We start from the raw sequence: 20436 nt of genomic DNA on the forward strand, positions 1-20436 counted from the left end.
CTTCATATAAATGCTAGTTATTTGACAAGCTGTCCTTTTAAATCCCGGTTTGTAGTTTGTTGTAAACTTTTTTAAATGTTGGAACTGAAATAGCTTGTTTGCCATTCATATAGGAGTGTGGAAGTCCCCAGCTTCCCCCCCCCCCAGAGACTATCTGACAGCTGCAGGAGATTGGGGTGACTCGGCTTTTAGGGTGTACTCGGGATAAAAACCACGCCCTCGGAGCAGGAGTGGAGGGGGAGCCCTCATCACGCGAGCACAGCCGGCCCAGCGTGACTGGGGGGGGGGGGAGCAGGAGGAGGAGCAGCAACAGCAGCAGCGCGAAGCGCCTGCAGTACAGCAGAAGCTCTCCAAGGGCGCCCTTGAGGGAAGACAAAAGGAACAATAGGAGGGCGGGGAAACGGGCCTCCCGTCAGGCCGCTGATTGGGTAACAGACGGTGCCGAGGGCAGCCAATGCGTGGGGAGCGGCTCATTCAGCCAACCCCGGGGAAACCGCGGAGGCTCTCGCCTCGCCCCCTTTTCCTTCTCTCCTCCGGGCGGGGGAACTGGCTTTCCTCAACAACCTTCAAAGTGGGTTCGGCGGCGCTTTACGGCCCCCTCCCCTCTTCCACCTACGGAGGGGAGGGAAAGGGGTGTGCGGCGTACGTAGAACCAATAAGTGGTCCGCTTCCCCCCCTGGGGCCGATCACCCGGGAGACCTGGGAGGGGAAGGAGGAGGGAGGCTGCCGTAAAGTGAAGGTGGTGCTGCGGAGAGAACGATACGGTGGGGAGGAGGAGAGCCAGCTGCCTGTCCGGGGTGGGTCGGTTGTCATTGAGGAGGCGGCGGCGGCAGAAGAGCGGCAACATCTGCAGCAGCTGCAGCAACAGCCATGGCGGGGGCACTGGCCCGGAAAGCTGCCGACTACGTCCGGAGCAAGGATTTCCGGGACTACTTGATGAGGTGACGACGGAGGGTCCGCGGGATGGGGAGAGGCAACCCCCTGGTCCCCTTCACGCAGCAGTCCCGGAGGGGCGCGTGGGCGGCCGCCCCGGCGTGAGACCTGCGTGGCCGCCGGACCTGTCTGGCTCGAACCTAGGGCTGACTGCCGGCAGGCGAGGGGAGTCCGCTCCAGCGTTAGTCCGGTCCGGCGCCGCGAGGTGTGCGGCCGGAGTGTCCAGCCTCCCCTCCGCGTGACGTGTTTTACAGATGAGGAAACTGAGGCCCGAGGCTGCAGCCCTTGCTGGGAAGGGTCAGAGCCGGAACTCGAGTCCGGCTGGCGGGTGGGGGGACGGGCGGGCGGAGGCGGACGCGGACGCTCCAGCGGTGGTGGCAAGGTGAGCCGCCTTCCCTCCTGGGGGAACTTACAGGCTGGGGGGAGGAGGGAGCCACGAGCCCTGGCTAAGGTCCAGCTGTGGAAGCTGCCCTGCCGCTGGGATAACCTGAGAGGCAGTGAGTCCTCCCCTTATCTATAGACGAGGAAACTGAGGCAGTGGAGGTGACCTGCCGAGGCTCACCCCAGCATGGAGGGATTAAGTTCTAGGCCCCATCACTCGTAGGAGCCGGAGGAGAGAGTTAATTTTGGATGTAGAACTGAAACCCACGTATTTTACAGGAAAGGAAACTGAGGTACCGGGATGTTAAGTGTCTGCGTGGAATTTGATCCTGGATGTAGACCAGAAAGTAATATAGATCCGCGTAGAAAGTACTTAGCGCCCATGAGTCCTACCTGCTCCTTTTACAGAAAGGGAAACTGAGGCACAGTGGTCCAGAGTCTCGTCCTTGGGCACCCTACCAAATAAGTACTTGAGGATGGGTAAAAACCCAGAAAGTACGTTTAGAGGCCATGAGTCCAACTGAGGCAGCAGAGGGTTGGGTGAGTTGTCTGGAGTCGCCGTCTTAGGCAGGATTTGAACTCAGTTCTTTCTGACCCAAGTCCTAGTGCTCTCTCTATGATGATGAGGGTCCCAAGGAACTGTCCAAGCTAGGGGAGGAAGAAGAGTGAAGAACATGATTTCCGTTTTGTTTTTTAAGGCTACTAAATCAATCTGCCGCCTTCCAACCCCATTCTCAGTAAAAGGATCTGGCCAGGGACGGGGTTAAATCTGGGACATAGTCGTGGCTGGTTAACTTTTGGCCCTTGGTTGAACGCCTTCGCTGACCGTTTAAAGGTCCAATAACTGTTGATTGATGTCTAGTCTCTATTAGCGAGTAATTTCGTGGCCCCCTAAGGCCTGCCCAGCCTACCCCACGGCTGATAACTAAAATGGCCTGGAACCTGTATCTTTTATCAGTGGTCCTCAAACTTTTTAAATAGGGCCGGTTCACTGTCCCTTAGACTGTGGGATGGCCCGACTATTGTAACAAAAACAGCTCACACTCTGTCTCAGCCCCTCAGCCCATTTGCCATAACCCAGTTGGGAAAGAAAATTTGTGTGTGCTGGACTGAAGGCCACGTTATCCTAAACTTTATTTTTCCTAAGAAAAGCACTTATGGGGGCAGGGAAGGAGATTGAGGTAAATTTTATGATTGCTTGTTAACTGATTAGCAATTTTATGTATTTGTATATGTCATCCTGTTGGACATATTACAGTTGGATGTATAGTCCTGTGAAATAAGTGATAGGAATCAGTCTCTATTCAATTTTATAGCTGCGATCCTGAAATGTAAATTAATTTAATACCAGGTCACCTACTGGTTATGTTATGAATTTGGATTTGACTTGTCGGGAACTAGGATTGACCACCCAAATATTCTGAGGCTTGTGTTGACCTATTTGAGGACTTTCCTGATCTCCCTCCCCCTGGTGGGTGGCATTTCCTTATTCATCTTACTTTGTATTCATTTTGTATATACTGTGCCCTTACTTCTTGGTGTACAAGTTGTATTTTCTCAGTAAAAGCCCTACTTTTTTGGTGGGGGAGGGTTGGACTTTATCCCTAAGGCCATATAGATGCTTATGGAATACTTACTGGATTGAATTGAATGTTCTCTGGATACTGGGTCCTTTGCTTTATGGGGAGATGAGGTTTCCCACTTTGGAACAACCAGACCTACACATTTAGGGAAGTGGCTGGAGGCTCTCCATGGAGATGGAACTAACCTTACTCAGAGAGCTTGCCTGAATTGGCCACCTGCCAGCATTCAGGTGACTACATCAGGTTATGTGACGGGTTTTTTTAATGCTGTAAAATGACACCCTTGACCCTGTTCTTTGTGTGCCCCCTCAGGGAGACTAATTTGGGGTTTGAGGGCAGCTGCTTTGGGTAGCAAACAAATCCTGAGGGTAAAAAGTGACTCAAAGTAGTGATTGTTTTACAAGAATACTCTTTAATAGAACTGTACATTAAAATGGATTGGGGGCATTTAATAGAATTGTCCATTAAAATAGATGGAGGCTTTATTTTGTGCTTAAATTGCCAAACTCTTTATACTATAGACAGTGTGTATATATGATATGATTTAGAAGAACTGCCCTTTCTTAAGCTCCTTTTCTCCATCTTTTACTTGTTTTCCTTTTAAATTATAGTGAAAGGGCATTCAAGGTGAAAAGGCCTGTTTGACTATATCAATTTTCAACACCTATTTAACTTTCATTTGTAAGCTTTTCCTTTTAGCATATCTAGCACAACTGGTTTTGAAATTACTACTTAATAAGATAAGGAGTCATTTCAGAGCATAAGTAATATATAGAAATTTCTTGGGAAAACTAGATGAGAGCAGATTTTCTTTACTTAGCTGATTTTTAATACAAAAACATGTAAATTAGTGAAAGAAAATACTATAATATCAATTTGAAGTACTTGTAGATCTCTTAGGAAATGTGACACATTTTCTCTTGTAGAACTGTGAACTGGGGAAGAAAAGCTATTGACTCTCAATATTTCCATATCCTGAGATGAGAAGTATCAAAAAAAAAAAAAATCCAAGAATGATTTTTGGATGGTGGGAGGTTTTGTTTCATTTTAAATTTCAAAAATATCTATAGTGCTTTTGGAGGAAATGGCCTTAAAGTAATGGAAAGAGCCTTGTGTGCCATTTTAGCTGTTTTTGTTTACTGCCATAGTATTTTCTGTAGAATGAGGCCTAATTTGTAATTTGATAGGCACATATAAAATATATTGAAAAGGTGACACATAAGTTATTGTTTTTAAGCTGGAAGAAGTTTGTTAAATGGGAATCATTTAAATAAAAATTGTTTTTGTTCCTTTGTTGTTATTCAGCCATGTTTAACACTTTGTGATCCTATCTGGGATTTTCTTGGCAAGGATATTGTAGTGGTTTGTCATTTTCTTCTCATAGTTTTATAAATGAGGAAAGTGAGGCAAATAGGGTTAAGTAACTTGCCTGAGGTCACATAGCTAGGAAGTGTCTGAGGCCAAATTTCAATTTAGTAAGATGAGTCTTTCTGACTCCAGACTTAAGCTTTCTACTATACTACACCACCTGGGTTCTTTTAAAGTCTACCTATGTCTACTATTAAAGGATTTTACAATTCTATTGAGTCTTTAACTAAAACTATTTAATTTTAAAGTTGATTGGGGTTTGAGAGGAAGGACATAACATAAGATACCCCCTTATTTTCCTAGGTCTAATTTTTTTCATATTAAAAGTCCCTGAGAAAACGTTTTATCTCACCAATCTTAACAGGATTGTCCAAATATTAATAACGGAAACCCTAGATCATTTTGAAAAGTATTCCTTTAACCTTTAGCTGATAGCATTAGGTGCTTCTGATGTCAATTGGTGGTCCATATTTTGAGAGGCATTACTTTAACTGAAACCCTTGCTGTTATTTATGCTATGACTTTTCTATAACATTATTCATTTGGGTTTCTGAGGCTTCTACCTGCTATTCCTGTAATGAGGATGAATTTCTTCTAGGTTGTGCCAGAATTGATTTCATGATAAGAAGAATCAGATTTTCTATATATTATGGTCAACTGAGACAAAGATCATAAGTACAGTATCTTGGATATAGATAGTAAATGTTTGACTTGAATAATACAGACAATAATATCAGTGCTTTAGGGTTATTCTAATTTTTAATCTTATTAACAACTCTTTCAGGTTTTGTACTACAAATGTTTTCATTTACTATACAGATTAAGAAAATGAAGCTTAGCTAGGTTCCCCTGTAATCTTTAGTGTTTTACAGAAATTTGTATAACTAAAATCCCATCTTAAACTACAAAGCTTTTTAAAAAGTTTATTTTATAAAAATATTTGTTAAATGGATGTTCTGTTTAGCCACACAAGACCATCTATGCCCAGGCTTCTATTTATGCTGGTTCCCTTGGGTTCAGTTATTTTTATGAAAATGATTTCTAGGGCAACTAGATGGTGTAGTGAATAGAGCACCAGCCCTGAAGTCAGGAGGACCTGAGTTCAAATTTGACCTCAGACACTTAATGCTTTCCTAGCTGTGTGACCTTGGACAAGTCACTTAACCCCAATTATATCAGAAGAAAAAAGAAAGAAAATGATTTCTAAATCTTTATGTCAACCCCTAATTTCTTTCCTGAATTCTGGTTCTGCAATGTTGTCTACCTATTGGACATTTTGGCATTTCATTGACACTACTGGTATCACAAACTCAATATATCCCAAACAACTCATTGTTTTCCTTTCCCTCTTCTAATTGTCCCTAATTTTTTGACAATGTTACTATTCTTATAATTAAGTTAAATCCTCTTTGCTCCTTTCTTCATTTTAAAAGGTCTACTATGTACTAGTTACTCTGCTAGGCATTGGAGATGCAAATATAAAACTGAGTTCCTGCTCTCAAGAATTTTACATTCTACTAGGTGAGGTTCAACATATTTTTACAGATAAATAAAAACAGGATATGTGCCCTCCCTCCAAACCAACCAAGGCACTGGGAATAGAGCTGGGCGGGGGAGGAGAAGGGAGCACTAAGATCTAGAGGAACCAGTGGGAAACTAAGAATTGAAGTGGGGAGCTACCTTGGGACACAGCCTGTGAAAAAGGAGAGACAAGAAGAGGGATGTAAAACAGCAAGTAGTCCTGTTTGGCTGTAGCAAAGAGTACAGGAAAGAGGAAGTCTTGTGTAACCAGACAAAAAAGGCAGGCTTGCTCCATAAAAAGGGAGATTAAAGCTGGACAGGGTTGACAAATGGGTATGAAGAAGTGGTGTCCAAGAAAGGAAGCTTTGGCCTTATTCATCAGATTCTGAATTGTTGGGATAAGGATGAGAGAAAGAAACACATGCAGCTGCATGGCAGTTGGCAAGACGTCCACAGTGCTAGGCTTTGGGGTCTTAGTGGGATGGCTAGATGAAGAATGAAGTTCTGGCCCCCATCACCTCTCACCTGAATTGTTGCAGGTTTCCATACCCCTAGTCTTAGCTTCTCCAATCCATCCTCCATTAGCTGTCAAAACAATTTTCTTGAAAACTACCTGACCACATCACATCCTACTTTAGAATCTTTGGTTGCTCCCTTATTGTGTCTATGATGAAATGCAAATATCCTGATGTTTGAAATTTTCCTTGAAATGGTTTCCACCTAACTTTCAAGATATAGTTCATTTCATGGGTTCTATATTCCAGCTTAGAATTGAGTTACTACCTATTCCTAAATGCAAGCTATCATATCAGATGACTATTTGCCAGACATAGGGAGTACAAGAAAATAAATTAAATGGCTCCTGACCTCAAGAAGCTTATAGACTACTAGCCTAACACATAAGACATAATGAAGAAGAAGGCATTAGCAGAATTCCTTTCCATGTCTTTGCACAATTTCTGCTCTCTATCCACCCTCATGCACTTTGTCCTCATTGCTGTCTCTTCTAATCCCTAGCTTCTTTGAAAACAACTCTGGATATGGGCCCTTTCTTAATCTCCCTTATTTGAAAGCAATTACCTCTTGAAGTTTCTTTATAGTTGCCTATGCATATATATATATATATATATACATATACATAGATTACATTTCCCCAGTAGAATTCTATTGTTTTTTCTTGGTAGACATATACATAGATTACATTTCCCCAGTAGAATTCTATTGTTTTTTCTTGGTAGAAACAACCATTAATTAGATATGGTATATAATTTTTTAGGATTTGCAAAGCCTTTTCATATATCATTTCACCTTATATTTATAACCTTGTAAAGGAAATGCTATTATTTTTCTCATTTTATAGAAGAGGAAATTGAAATTAAGAGGTTAAATGACATGTGCATCCATGTATAGCTAGTAAGTCTCAGAGGTAGTATTTGAATCTACAGTTTCTATGTATCATATCCTTCTCTCACAGTGTCTTGCACATAGGATTTTAATAAATGTTTGTTGAATTGAACAATAAAGTAATAGGAGTTGTTGTATATTAGGAAAGAAATTTTGAAATTTACCTTGAAGAATTCAGCATAGTATAGAAGAAAAAGGGAGAGGACTGGTTTGGAATCCTAATTCACATCTGATAATTATGACTAAAGGAAAATCACTTGACCTTTTGGTTTCTTCATCTGTAAATTGGAATGACAGTACCTTTCATATAGAATTGTTGTGGGCAAAGACCTAAGGAAAGGCTAATTGCTATTTTCTGAGTTTTTGAGAGACATTAGAGGCAGCTAGGTGTCTCAGTAAATAGAGTGCTGGAAGTCAGGAGATTCTGGACTCAGGAAGATCTGAATTCAAATGTGACTTCAAATATTTACTAGCTGTGTGACCCTGGGCAAGTAAATTAACCTGTTTTCCTTAACCTGCTGCAAAGGACGTGGCAAACCACTGCAGTGTATTTACCAAGAAAACTTCACAGACATTTTTGGTATGCTACAGGGTCACCAAGAGTGGAACATGACCGAATAACAATTTCAGATACTGGACAGGGCTTTTTAGAACACAGTGTTTTTGGTTTCTTGGGGTTTTAGTGTTCTATACTTTATATTTGCTACCTCCTCTTCACCCATACCTCTACCTCCTCTTAGTTCATAATTTTGAAGAATCTAAGTCAAGTAGATTCATTCTGGCTTGCTGATCTGTTTTGTCTTTTTTCCTCTTTTATCTTTGAACATTCCTTTTCACACTGTGCCTATATCTCTTTGAGGAGAGAAAATAGTCATTCTTCTCTTTTCTTCTTTTCTTTTTGGTAAAGAAATGAGAATGAAGATAAAGAAATTGAGGTTCTTTCCATGCTTAAATTGCTCAAACTGAGGTTAATGACTCTAGATTTGTTTTACTCACTGTAGTACCCTGATTTTGGTGGTTTGGAATTTCAATATGAAAATTTCAAGCTTAAATATGGAAAGAGATTCTTAAGAGATAGGGTTTCTCTGGTAGGGCCCAAATTTTGTAATATGCACTTAAAAATTGAATAATTCTTTATATTATATACCTGTAAATGAATCTGAAGTAAATGTGGTTGATGATTTCATTAAACACTCTCAAGTGTATGTGCTGTGCTAATTTTAGCTGCCAAGTTTCCCCAGTATCCTCAAGAACATTTTGTTGTGTTGTAGATTAGAGGTCAGGATAAATAATAATGAGAGACAATTCTGAGACCTTTCCAATATCAGCAAGGTCATTAAAGGATTCAAAGGATGTGCAGTGTAGATACAGTTACCATAAGGAAAAGCAGCATAGTAAAAAGAAACAACTTGTATTCAGGAGGTCCAGATTTGAGTTCAAAAACCATTTTGAAATTGTTTTAAAAATTACTAGCTATGTGAATCTTTGTGATCCTTTTGTGATTCTCTTCCCCCCCCCCCCCGCCCCCTCCATTTTCTCCAGCTTATTTTACAGAAGAGGAATCTGAGGCAAACAAGAATAAGTGACTTGTTCAGGATCACAAAATTAGTAAGGTTTATTTGAACCTCAGGAAGATGATCTCCCTGACTCCAGACCTGGCACTCTATCCACTGTTGCCTCAGCTAGGTGAATATGGACAAGTAATATCATTTCTCTGAGCCTTAGTTTCATTCCTATTAAAAAAACTATTTGCAAACCATAAAATGACATAACTAATCCACCTTTTTGGCTTAAGGAACAATAGGCCAAATACCATATATTTCACCTTTCTTTCATCATTTTTTCTGTCCTTCCCTTATATACAGGTCCTATCTCTTGCACTTTCATGCTTTATCAAAACCCATCTTGAAACAGGTACAGGAGTTCAAATTCTCTTACAATTCTTTGCTTGTACCCAATTTTACAAAATTCAGAATAATTTATTAACTGGTACTCCCTTTCTGCAGACTTCTTCATTAGGTGCATATTTAAGCCTGTTCGCCCCCATTTAGTTGGAAGAGAAAATGAGCTCTTGTGAATGAGAGATGAATAGATTACAAGATCCTTATTGTGGGAACTTTCAAATTTCTGAGAATCACAGATAAAATTCACTGTTGGGAGAGGATTCTGGAAAGAGAGTGGAATAGGTTAGAAAACTTTTGACTCTCTGAATTTCCTTCATTGAATAAGAGGGAACATAGAACAATGGAAATAAAACAAAAGTTCAGGTAAAGCAGTTGTTCTCCTAAGACAACCTAAGAAGACCCCAGAGGGGCAGTGTTCTGCCTTATTGTAGTGCAAACACCTCTTGCCCAACTCTTTGGAATCAACAAGTCCTGGGGGCAGCTGGCTTGGAAAACTTTTTTTCTCTCACGCTCTGTAGGATCTGATTACAGAGTAGCCTAGTCTAGAGTAGAAGACTGAAGGACCTTCCACTGTCGAGGGATGACAAAAGCCCAGCTGTGGTAACTAGAGCCATCCTGACCTGGGCTGCTGCTGTTAGGGAAAAGGAGCTAGCACACACCTGGTGAGTACAATAGCAGAGAGGCTATTGCTGTGGGCACTTGCAGGTGAGCAGTCCCTGGTTTCAGTTCTAGGAAAGAGGAGAACTGTAGTTGGCAGTCACCAAAGGGACCACAGGAGCAAGAGTCATTTGTGGGACAATATGGCCTGGGATTTTAGCCATGATGTAAGAGTAGAGAGTAGAGCTCTGGAACAGATCATTTATTTGTGTTAGTGTATTTTCATCCTAGAGTATAAATTTGTTGGGAACAACATTTACTGTCATTTAGTTTTATTTAAACTTTTTTGAAATCCCAAACTTCCCAGGTGGTTAGAATATTCTGAACTTACTCTATATACTTAGGATTCCAAGATATTAATCCCCAGCTTCATCTTGCTATTCAAAATATGGTTACCAAAAATCTCCTGATTGTTAAAAAAAAAAAAAAAAAAAAAAAAACTTCATGTTGCCTAATTTTCTGTTCAAACATAAAAGAGGTAGCCGTGTCTGTACTTAGTGACTGTGTGCACACTTGGAGGGAGGAGTGATCAGAAAGAATCAGAACTGATCTAGAAGGAATCTTAGATCTCTCTCTCTCTCTCTCTCTCTCGTCTCTCTCTCTCTCTCTCTCTCTGTCTCTGTCTCTGTCTCTCTCTCTCTCTCTCTGTCTCTGTCTCTGTCTCATTTTGCAGAAGAAAGGGAAATAAATATTCCAAACAGTTAAATGGTTTGTTCCTAAAGTCACATTGTCAATTAGCAGCAGGGATGGCAATTAGTAGAACCCAAGTGTAAAGATCTATGTTCTTTCCCTTGTATCATGTTGCCTTTCTCTAGAAATAGGTCCCTGACACACAGCAGCAAGTATTACTGGCTTCTTCTAGCAGTAACACCTACTAAAAGATAGTCACTTACTAAATCCAAAAAATATTTTCACTTACTTCCTGGGGCTCTCAGAATAGAATAACTGGGCAACATATTATCTTCTGATTTAAATAAGTGGCCTGGAACTCCCCATACTGAGATGAGATGTAGAATTAAAAGAATGTTTTTGTGCTGTTGTAATCATCACTGTACAGATTGCACTCCCCCCCAAAAAAATTTGGTAATACTTATTTTAGTTCTCTTTCGGAGAGAGAAATAGAAGTGTAAGGAAGAAAAATTTGGAAGCACTTCTCTGAGATGATTCATATGCAGATATTAAATAATCATGCTGATATAAAATATGCCTGCATACATTTTTTGCACAGTGATTCTTTTTTTTTTTCCCCCTGAGGTTGGGGTTAAGTGACTTGCCCAGGGTCACACAACTAGGAAGTGTTAAGTGTCTGAGATCAGATTTGAAGAACTCAGGTCCTCCTGAATTCAGGGCTGGTGCTCTATCCACTGCGCCACCTAGCTGCCCCCCTTACACAATGATTCTGATCTTTGCTGTGAGTTGCTTTCCCTTCCCCAGTTGATTATTAAGAATTAGCATATTAGTAGTGGTGGAAAAGGAATGTATTCAAATTTTTCAGATTCCTAGCTACTTGTAACCATTTTTGTTATTTTTATTTAAATGACTCCAGGTTACACATTTACAGTATCATTTTTATACATATATGCATCAGTCAGTATATTCTTTCTCCTCAAATTAGCTTGTATTTGCTTATTTGAATACATGTTATATTCTATCACCACTGTCCCTGAAATAGAATATAAGCTAATTGGGGTCAGGGATTGTTTCACTTTTGTGTTCAAGTCCACGATTCCTGGCATATAATGTTTTTGGAGACTAGACATAGCAAATGCTTAGCCAAATACATGTTAAGTTGTATTAATTTATATAGTTCTTTGGAAAGTATTGCAATTTTCAAAGCACATATATGTGTAAAAATATACATACAGGTATGATTTACATTTACTTGATATTTGCATCAATCCTCTAAAAATTGGCAGGACAATTATTAGTGTCTTCATAGTTTAAAACTATAACTAAAAGCTCATAGTTCAAAGTCAAGCAGCTTATTAGTGGAAAAATAGAGACTGGTACCCAAGTCTTTCATATCCTGAGTCCAGGGAACCCTCATTTTTAAGACCATGATTGCTTCTTTACTGTGCATAAAAGTTGGCAGTTACTTAAAGTTGCAGTTACCAAAATTCTTACAGGTTGCAGATTTGGAGTTAGAAAAATTCTTCTTCAGAGCAAGTGCAAATCCTATAAGCTCATCTCTGGCAAGTTGAGAAGGAATCCATTTACAGTAGAAGCCCCAGCAAGGAAATTGAGCAGGGATGGTCTACCACTGCAACACACTTGTTCAGATTCTATGTGAAAAAGCATACTTTCCATATAACTGTGAAATATACAGCTTGTTTTCCTGTCCTGCACCTCATATTGATAGTTATGTAGGAAGCATAATTTTACATCCTGGACAAGGATATCTTGATTGTTGTGTTATAATAATGCTTCATGGTTCTTTTGACTAGGTGGACACCTGGATGGCACAGTGGACTTTAGAACACCACACCTAGTCTCATTTTTATGAGTTCAAGTCTGGCCTTACTAGCTGTTTAACCCTGGGCAAGTTATTTAACTTTGTTTGCTTCAGTTTCCTCATCTGTAAAATGAACTGGAGAAGGAAATGGCCAACCATTTCAATAGCTTTACTAAGAATGGAGTCCACAGAGTCAGATGTCACTGAGAAACAACTGAGAAATGCCACCCCTCAGAAGTTCTGATTAGATGGATCACCTTGTGGGATCTTATACTCAAACTTAATCCCTCTCACCTGCTGGACAGTGTGCTGTGCTTGAATTTGTTGGGAAATAGAATTTTTGTCATTTCAGTTCTGTCTCCATAGATAGCATGGTTCAGTTATTGTTCTGGTTCACTTGAAATAACTGATAGCAAAAAAGTTTAGTGGGAAGACTGACAACCTTGGAATCTTTGGATGAGGTTCAAATCTTAATGTTGTCTTTTGCTATCTGGTGATTTTAGGCAAAGTCACTTTCTTCTCTCTGCCTCAGTTCCCTCATCTGTAAATAAGGAGTCTTACTAGATGACCTTCAAGGTCCCTTCTAGCCCTACTATATGGTCCTATTAAAATATGAACCCTGTTTGAAATGTGCTTTTACAAGCTACTAATACACTCAATGAACACTTTTCCTGTGAGGATGTTTACCTATTGAAATCTAATATTAATAAACAAATTAAAATTAAATGGGTTGGGAACACATTACTGAGAATATTCTCTAAATATCAATTTTATTTTGTTCTTTATTACTTTGTTGTAATCACAGAAATGTTGAGGGTGGAAGTAGAAATACAGAATTGTAACAAGTAGTTATTTCAGAAGTTAATAATGCAGTATAAAATTTAAAATTTGTTCTAAATATTGAGTTTTGGGCATTTCCTCCATCTTGTTACTAAATTAGGAGAAATTAAGTTGATTTTTGTTATAGAACAACAAAATGTAGTTATAGTATGATTATAAGGCTATTAAAATCTACTTTTATGGGAAATCTTTTCATAATAAGCATTTCTCATATGTGAAATAGTAACATTTACAGTTGCCACCTCTAGATAACATAAATATGACTTTTTAAAAAGCACCCTTCAAAGAAAGTAAAAGAATACTTGATCGATACAGTTACAACAATTGTATACCTATGAGGTTAGGATTAAGTCGTAGATCTGTTTAGTTTTTCATGAAAGCAACTGATCTTAATGTTTTGTTTTGTTTTGTTTTTTTCCATGTTTCCCCTGCTTGAACCTCGTTGGCCACTCATGAAATAGTACGGTAAGAAACCTGTTTGTACTTCATTTCAGGGATTTACAGATTTACTTCATTTTCAAAGTTATGGACACGTGACCTGGCTCCCTTTGCCTAAGATAGCATATCTAATCACCTTGACTGGTGAGTTATGGATTAAATGTGTCCCCAGTTTTACCCCTTTTTCTTTTTTAGTCCAATTTGTCCTAAGTTCTGAGGAGAAGTGATTCCCATATAGTAGCTTTCCCCTGCTTCTGGAGAGCTTACAGTAGTTTCCAATTTTACTGATTAACTGAAGTCTCAAACCAGGAAGGTCAGGCAAAAATAGAAGGTGCTTTTTTCACAAAAGTATTGCCATGACTGTACTTAAGGATCATTATCTAAAACATTATACATATTACAGCATCAATTCTTTTAACACCAAGATATCTACTCTAGAGTTACGAATTATATGAGGCTTTTTAAAATCTTAAAAAGAAGTTTCTGTCTGAAATGCTATTTATAAAATTCCTTATTTTTCCAGAAAGTCTGGTTGCTGAATGTATTTTGTGAATGAACATAGATCTTACATATAGTAAGAAAAGAAATCAGATACAGTATTTTGCTAGGAGGAAACCATGTATAGTAAAACTAAAAAAAAGGTTGGATGATTTAAGGGTCCAGAAATGAGATTGCTTTTATCTTTAATTTAGTTCACTGGTTAAAATACACACACACACACACACACACACACACACACACGTAATTTGGAGTGGATACTAAACTTAAATAAGCTTGTGTACTCACAAAAAAGAGCAATTTTGAGAATAAGTACCTTTTGTTTCTAGCATATAGAAATTAAATTATTTTAATATTGCTTTATCTCTCCATTAAATTATATGTGTTTGTATGCATATAAATATGGCTTTATATATATGTCCATAAACATAAAAAATATTTGCAAAGTAGGTTTCCAGAAATTATGCTTTGGATGATCAGCCTTAACAAAAACGTAAACACTGCAGTTTTGTAAAATGAAATGTAGAAATCTTTTGTGCTTATTTCTCCATGTTTATCTGAAGATAAAAGATAATGCCAACTGTATTTGTCTACATTTATGTGATTTAGGATAGTAATTGCGTTATCTATACAACAAAAATAGACAGCTTCAAAATAGCAATAAGTTTTATAAACTTTCCTTCATTGTAGCTATTTTATCAACCATAACTCTTGGAAACAGCTTTAAAAAATTGGGGGGGGGAGTCATCTCTGCTTCACTTCACCAGAACTCACAACACAGTGTGATGCAGCTATTTGTACAGTCTTTGCCAGCCCCTGACTTGGGATATCTCAGGGGAGAATATGGTGTAGAGCCACAAGCTTCAGGCCCTTTCTTCTATCTTAGCAACAGCATGGGTGGCAGGAGGCGAATTGACACCACACCCCAAGAAAGGCCACCAGCACTGGCAGCATCTGCTAGGCAGGCGCACTAGATCTGCAAGTATCCCTGAGTTCCTCAACAAAGTGGCCACTTGGAGAGTCAGTAAAGAAGGTAGCAGAGGAAGAAAGATGCAACAGAAAAAAAAAGAGGAAAATAAAATAACTCAGGTAGAGGAAGGCATGATGATAAAAAGGAATACAAAATGACAGAGTTGGAAAAAAAATGTCCAGAAAAAGATGTAGGGGGGAAGGGAGAAAGCCTGGGCAAATTGGTTGGGAGCTGGGAGAGGAGAGTAGGAGGAGGAAAATAAAAGATGACCAGAGAATGCTTATGTAAATTATTAGGAAATTTAGAAGTAAGTCTCACAAGACAATAACATCCTACCATACAGACCCTCTTCCATCATGGAGATTTTATGATGAAAGGTTACATTTAAACCAAATCTGTCTCTTCATAGATTCTTTTCACTCTAATAAATAGTGGCCTTTAAGTTTTTAGGGTTTTTTCCTAATATTTGCAAGTTACTTCTGAATTGGTAAAAATAGCAAAAATTATGCTAATTGAAAATAAAATATCCACCATTACTTTGACCAAATGTCTAAAAAGCTTCTAAAGAGCTTTGTGACTTCAAATTGAAAACAATCATTGGTCCAAAGAGTATATTAATAGTATTTAATAAATTATTTTTGTTATTTAAGCAAAATTTTTAAAAATTGTGCAATTGAGAACTGGAGGTATTAAAGGTAAAACTTTGAAGTTCTTGAAATCTCACAGGAGTATCACATATAAGAGCTAGGAAATAATTTCTACTACTTAAGAAGGTATGTCCACTTTGGATTGTACATTTAAGGTGTAGTCATCAGGGTAAATGTGTATGTGAAACCCCATAAGATTAGGTTAAAAGATTATATTTTTCCAAGAGATGAGATTGAATATATTAATTAAGAGGTTGACAAATTTTCATTCCTTCTCAATTTTAAAATATGACTTAGGATGATTTTTGAAGATTGGAGGAGTGCCCAAAGTCCTTTCTTGCCCTAGAATAAGAATATGAGATCTTCAAGCCCATGTTTATATACTTTAGCAACTAAATGTCTAAATATTTTACACCTTTGAAGTAATGATAAGTAAATAAGGAAGATAGATTTAGATAGATGTAATGCTATTTTAATACTCTTGTTACTTTTGCAAAATAGGAAATATTTTAACATTTCATAGTTTTAACTTCATTCTTCTTCCTCCTTTTTTGTTTCTTCATTGTTTTATAGCACTTTTGGGGACCAGTGGCCAATTGGGGACTTCCCATTGCAGCCTTCAATGATATGCAAAAATCTCCAGAGATCATTAGTGGCAGAATGACATTTGGTAAGAATGTGGCATTTGAGTAATTAGAAAATTGAGATGCTTTACTAAGGATTTCCTCCTTGTTTTATGCTACAATGTATCAAGTTAGAAATGCAATTTGGTGCATATTTATTTTCCTATTCAGGAAGAAGGGAATTGGGAGTATAAATTGTAGGATTAAATAATAAAAATATATATATTTAAGAATATATTTTGTATCATTTAGAATTTATGATCCCATCTTTCAAACAAAGTTTATGTTGTTATTTAGTTTATTTTATGATATTTAGCAAGGTTTAACACTGCAGCCATTTTTAATAGAAAATGGCATAGAGATAGTATTGACATAGGAAATGTTTTAAAAATTTTGATTACATTTTCCTTCTTAAATATACTTTTAAGAACTGAATCGATTTGAACATCCAGTAGATTGAAATGATAAATGGGTATTATACTGTCTTTTATCACACATTAAAGACTTCATCTTTGCCATAAAACTTGAAAATATTATAAGTTAAGATGATTTAAAACCTTGATTATAGCTTTTTGAATTGGAAGAGATCTTGAAGACCTCAGAGTCTAACCAACTCAGTTTGAGACTCAAAGATTAAATGATTTACCCCTCCTTCCCCCCCACTCCCCCAGATGGCAGGTAGACCATTACATGTTAAATATATTAAAGTATATGTTAAATAGAATATGTGTATACATATCCATAGTTATTTTGCTGCACAAAAAGAATTGGACTTTGAAATAATGTACATTTAATCTGTGAAGGAAATCAAAAATGCAAGTGGACAGACAAAAAAAGAGGGATTGGAAATGCTATGTAGTGGTTCTCACTCATTTCCCAGAGTTCTTTCACTGAGTGTAGCTGGTTCTAGTCATTATTGAACAAATGGAGCTAATTTGGTTCATCTCATTGTTGAAAAGACTGGCCACGTCCATCAGAATTGATCATCATATAGTATTGTTGTTGAAATATATAATGATCTCCTGGTCCTGCTCATTTTACTCAGTATCAGTTCATGTAAGTCTCTCTAGGCCTTTCTGAAGTCTTTCTGCTGGTCATTTCTTACAGAACAATAATATTCCACAATTTATTCAGCCATTCTCCCATTGATGGGCTTCCACTCAGTTTCCAGTTTCTAGCTACTACAAAAAGGAGTGCCACAAACATTTTGGCACATATAAGTCCCTTTCCCTTCTTTAAGATTTCTTTATGCACAGTTTGATAACTTTTTGAGCATAGTTCCAAATCGATGAACCCCATTTTCATAGGATTATAGCTTTATAACAGAATTTCTGAACCTGAGGCCTATGAACTTGTTTTCTTGAAATATTTTGTTAGTCTTATTTCAATATCATTGGTTTCCTTTGTAATCTTGTATATTTTATATTCTTCAAAACATTATTCTGAGGAGTCCAAGAGCTTCTCCAGATTGACAGCAAGAGGCAGGAGGGAAAAGAGAGATGTTTATGTAGTTGTTTTAGATGTTCACTTGGGGTTTTCTTGGCAGAAATACTGCATGGTTTGCCATTTCTTTCATCAGCTCATTTACAGATGAGGAAGCTGAGGCAAACAAGCTTGAGTAATTTCCCAGCTAATAAGTGTATGAGGTCAGATTTGAGTTCAGGAGGAGTAGTCTTTCTGACTGGGCCCAACCCTCTGCCTCAGGTGCCATCTCATTGCTAAGAACTTTTGCTATATCATGTTGAGAGACCAGGAGGTTCAAATCTAACTTCATTGCATTGTCATGTTGAAGAAATGGAAGCTCCCAGGGATTGAGTGACATGCTCAGGACCACCTAGGATTAAATACGGAATATCCGCATAAATTTCCTGGACGTGAGCACAAGCAGGTGCACCCCTACACACAATCTAAGAAAACTTTAACCTCCAAGCATTTGCAGAGCTCCTCTATAGGACTCATGTTACGTTGTGTCTGAGTGTGATTGAAAAGCAGCAGTCCCCTTGTTTCTAAGGCTGTGACCTGCCCGTGGCTGGGAGGGGGATCTGAGAGTGGGTAGCCACCTGTGAAAAGTGCTCGTGGGTCTCTTCCTGCCGCCTGGCCAGCTCACAGCTTCTCATCTGCTTGTTTTGCACAGCCCTCTGTTGTTACTCTTTGGCATTCATGAGATTCGCCTATAAGGTACAGCCTCGTAACTGGCTCCTCTTTGCCTGCCATGCCACGAATGAAGTTGCCCAGATCATCCAGGGAGGCCGGCTTGTCAAATACCAGTAAGTCATTTGTTTTAGGAGGGTAAAAAAAGAATCTAAATGAGAACTCCTGCAGCAGGCTTGGTTAGATGTTTGCCAGATGCAGTAGGGCCCTTTTATAGGCAGGAGACAAGGCCAATTAAGTGCTGAGAGTTTCGGTCAAATCTTGGCAAATAGTACTGCCAGGTCTTTTATGATACATTAACTTTGTAAAGTTTTTATTTTCTTTTTTTTAAATAGCCCAGACATTCTGCATTTTTATTAAATTGGGAATTTTAATGAATATTAGTTTTAAAGTACCATTCTTGTTTGGATTTGAATTGGACTCAAATATTAGATGATTGCCATGTGACCTTGACACTTACTGATTTTCTTTTTCTTTACAGGATGACTAAAAAAGCCTCTGCATAACAATGGGATGTACCGTGCTGTGGGGACAGCATTTCCAGTGACAGCTGCTGAGACACAGATTCTATCACACATGGTCTTATTAAGGAAGATAAAACAACATCTTTTCATTAGCCAGACTTATTTTCTCTAGAAAGAGCCAAGAGTACTTAAAATAACTCTTTGCTGCCTTACAAATACTTAACATATTCTCTCTTTTTAAAGAGTGGTTCCAATTATGCAACTAATTTAATGGTCTCAATGATGGTTTTAATCTGAAATAATATGTATATTAGCTCTTGATCATGGAGTTTATCTTATGAAAAACTGAAGAGAACAAAGCTTGTAACTTCGAGCACTTAGGTACACAGAAAATTTGGTTTGTCTTATAATTGTCACAAGGCAGTATTTGGCTGCACATGTGTTTTATTTCCAATGAAGTAATTATTTAACCAGTTATCTGTGTACTTCCATGCAGTGTATATGGTCAAAATGCTATGACTTAATTGCAATAAATCATTGAAACATTAAATTTCCTCTGAGGATATTAACTTGGAAACTTTTCTGTTTTCCTTCTCCTCGAGTTTTTTCCAATATTTAACACCACTGAATGGTATAGTATCTGAGCAGAAAGGTAAGTCTAAAGAAAGAAGTATTTTCCAAAAACGAGAGACAGCCCATATGCATGCACAGAGGTGGGAGAAGGAAAACCCATGATGATAGGGAGAATAGGTTCCATTTTTGCTACAACAGAAAGTGTGTAAACAAAAAAGCAAAAACAGCCCTTTCCCTCAAGGAACTTAGATTCTCAGAATATACATAAACAGATAATCTACAAAATATATAACTGAGGAAATGGGAAAGTTAAGTTAAAGTTAAGACTTCTACTTCTCTAATTTCTGTCCTGTTCTCTCCAGCTGTAGTATCACCACTTAAGTTCAGACTCTGATTACCTTGAAACTATACTGTTGGGGGGGCAAGCTAGGTGGTGCAGTGGATAGAGCACCAGCCCTGAATTCAGGAGGACCCCGAGTTCAAACCTGATCTCAGACACTTAACATTTCCTAGCTGTGTGACCCTGGGCAAGTCACTTAACCCCAGCCTCAGAAAAAAAAAAAAGAAAGAAAAAAAAAAAAGAAACTATACTGTTGGGATTGCTTCTAGAATGGTCTCTCCAGCCTCATCTAATTTCAGTCTATCACACAGCTGCCAAAAAAATTTCTACAAAGTTCATATTTGACCATATCCCTTTCCCTGTTCTCACCCCTTCAAGAGGTTCCCTATTGCCTCTAGGATGAAATGTAAATTCCTTAATCTGGCACTCAAGACTGTCCAAAGTCAGATTCCAATCTACCTTTCTAGCCTTTTTTCACTTTACTATTTTTATATTCACATATATTATATACACAAATCAAAGACTATTCTTCCAATCTTAATTAACTATCCCTCCAATTAAGATTGGAAGAATAGTCTTTTTGATCTATTCTTGTGCATGTTACAGACTGACCCCCATTCCTGAAATGTGATATATATATATATATATATATATATATATATATATATATATATAAATTTTAAATACCC

The 20436-nt window shown here is 38.3% G+C and overlaps 1 protein-coding gene across 4 annotated transcripts; it reads left to right on the forward strand.

Moving 5' to 3' along the window:
* Positions 1-439: 439 nt before the first annotated feature.
* On the forward strand, positions 440-19384 carry MPC1 (mitochondrial pyruvate carrier 1). Of its 4 annotated transcripts, XM_074309351.1 has the most exons (5): positions 489-941; positions 4942-4945; positions 16170-16266; positions 18354-18486; positions 18852-19384. In XM_074309351.1, the coding sequence occupies exons 1-5, from the start codon at positions 871-873 to the stop codon at positions 18874-18876; spliced, it is 330 nt and encodes a 109-aa protein (XP_074165452.1). In that variant the 5' UTR covers positions 489-870; the 3' UTR covers positions 18877-19384. The 4 variants fall into 4 exon arrangements, with proteins under 4 accessions (XP_074165449.1, XP_074165452.1, XP_074165450.1 ...); XM_074309349.1 differs by lacking the exon at positions 4942-4945 and having other exon boundaries at positions 498-941; XM_074309350.1 differs by lacking the exons at positions 489-941; positions 4942-4945 and adding an exon at positions 1022-1315.
* The last annotated feature ends 1052 nt before the right edge of the window (positions 19385-20436 follow it).

Source organism: Sminthopsis crassicaudata, chromosome 4 (genome assembly GCF_048593235.1).
Source record: "Sminthopsis crassicaudata isolate SCR6 chromosome 4, ASM4859323v1, whole genome shotgun sequence".
Lineage (NCBI taxonomy): Eukaryota > Metazoa > Chordata > Mammalia > Dasyuromorphia > Dasyuridae > Sminthopsis > Sminthopsis crassicaudata.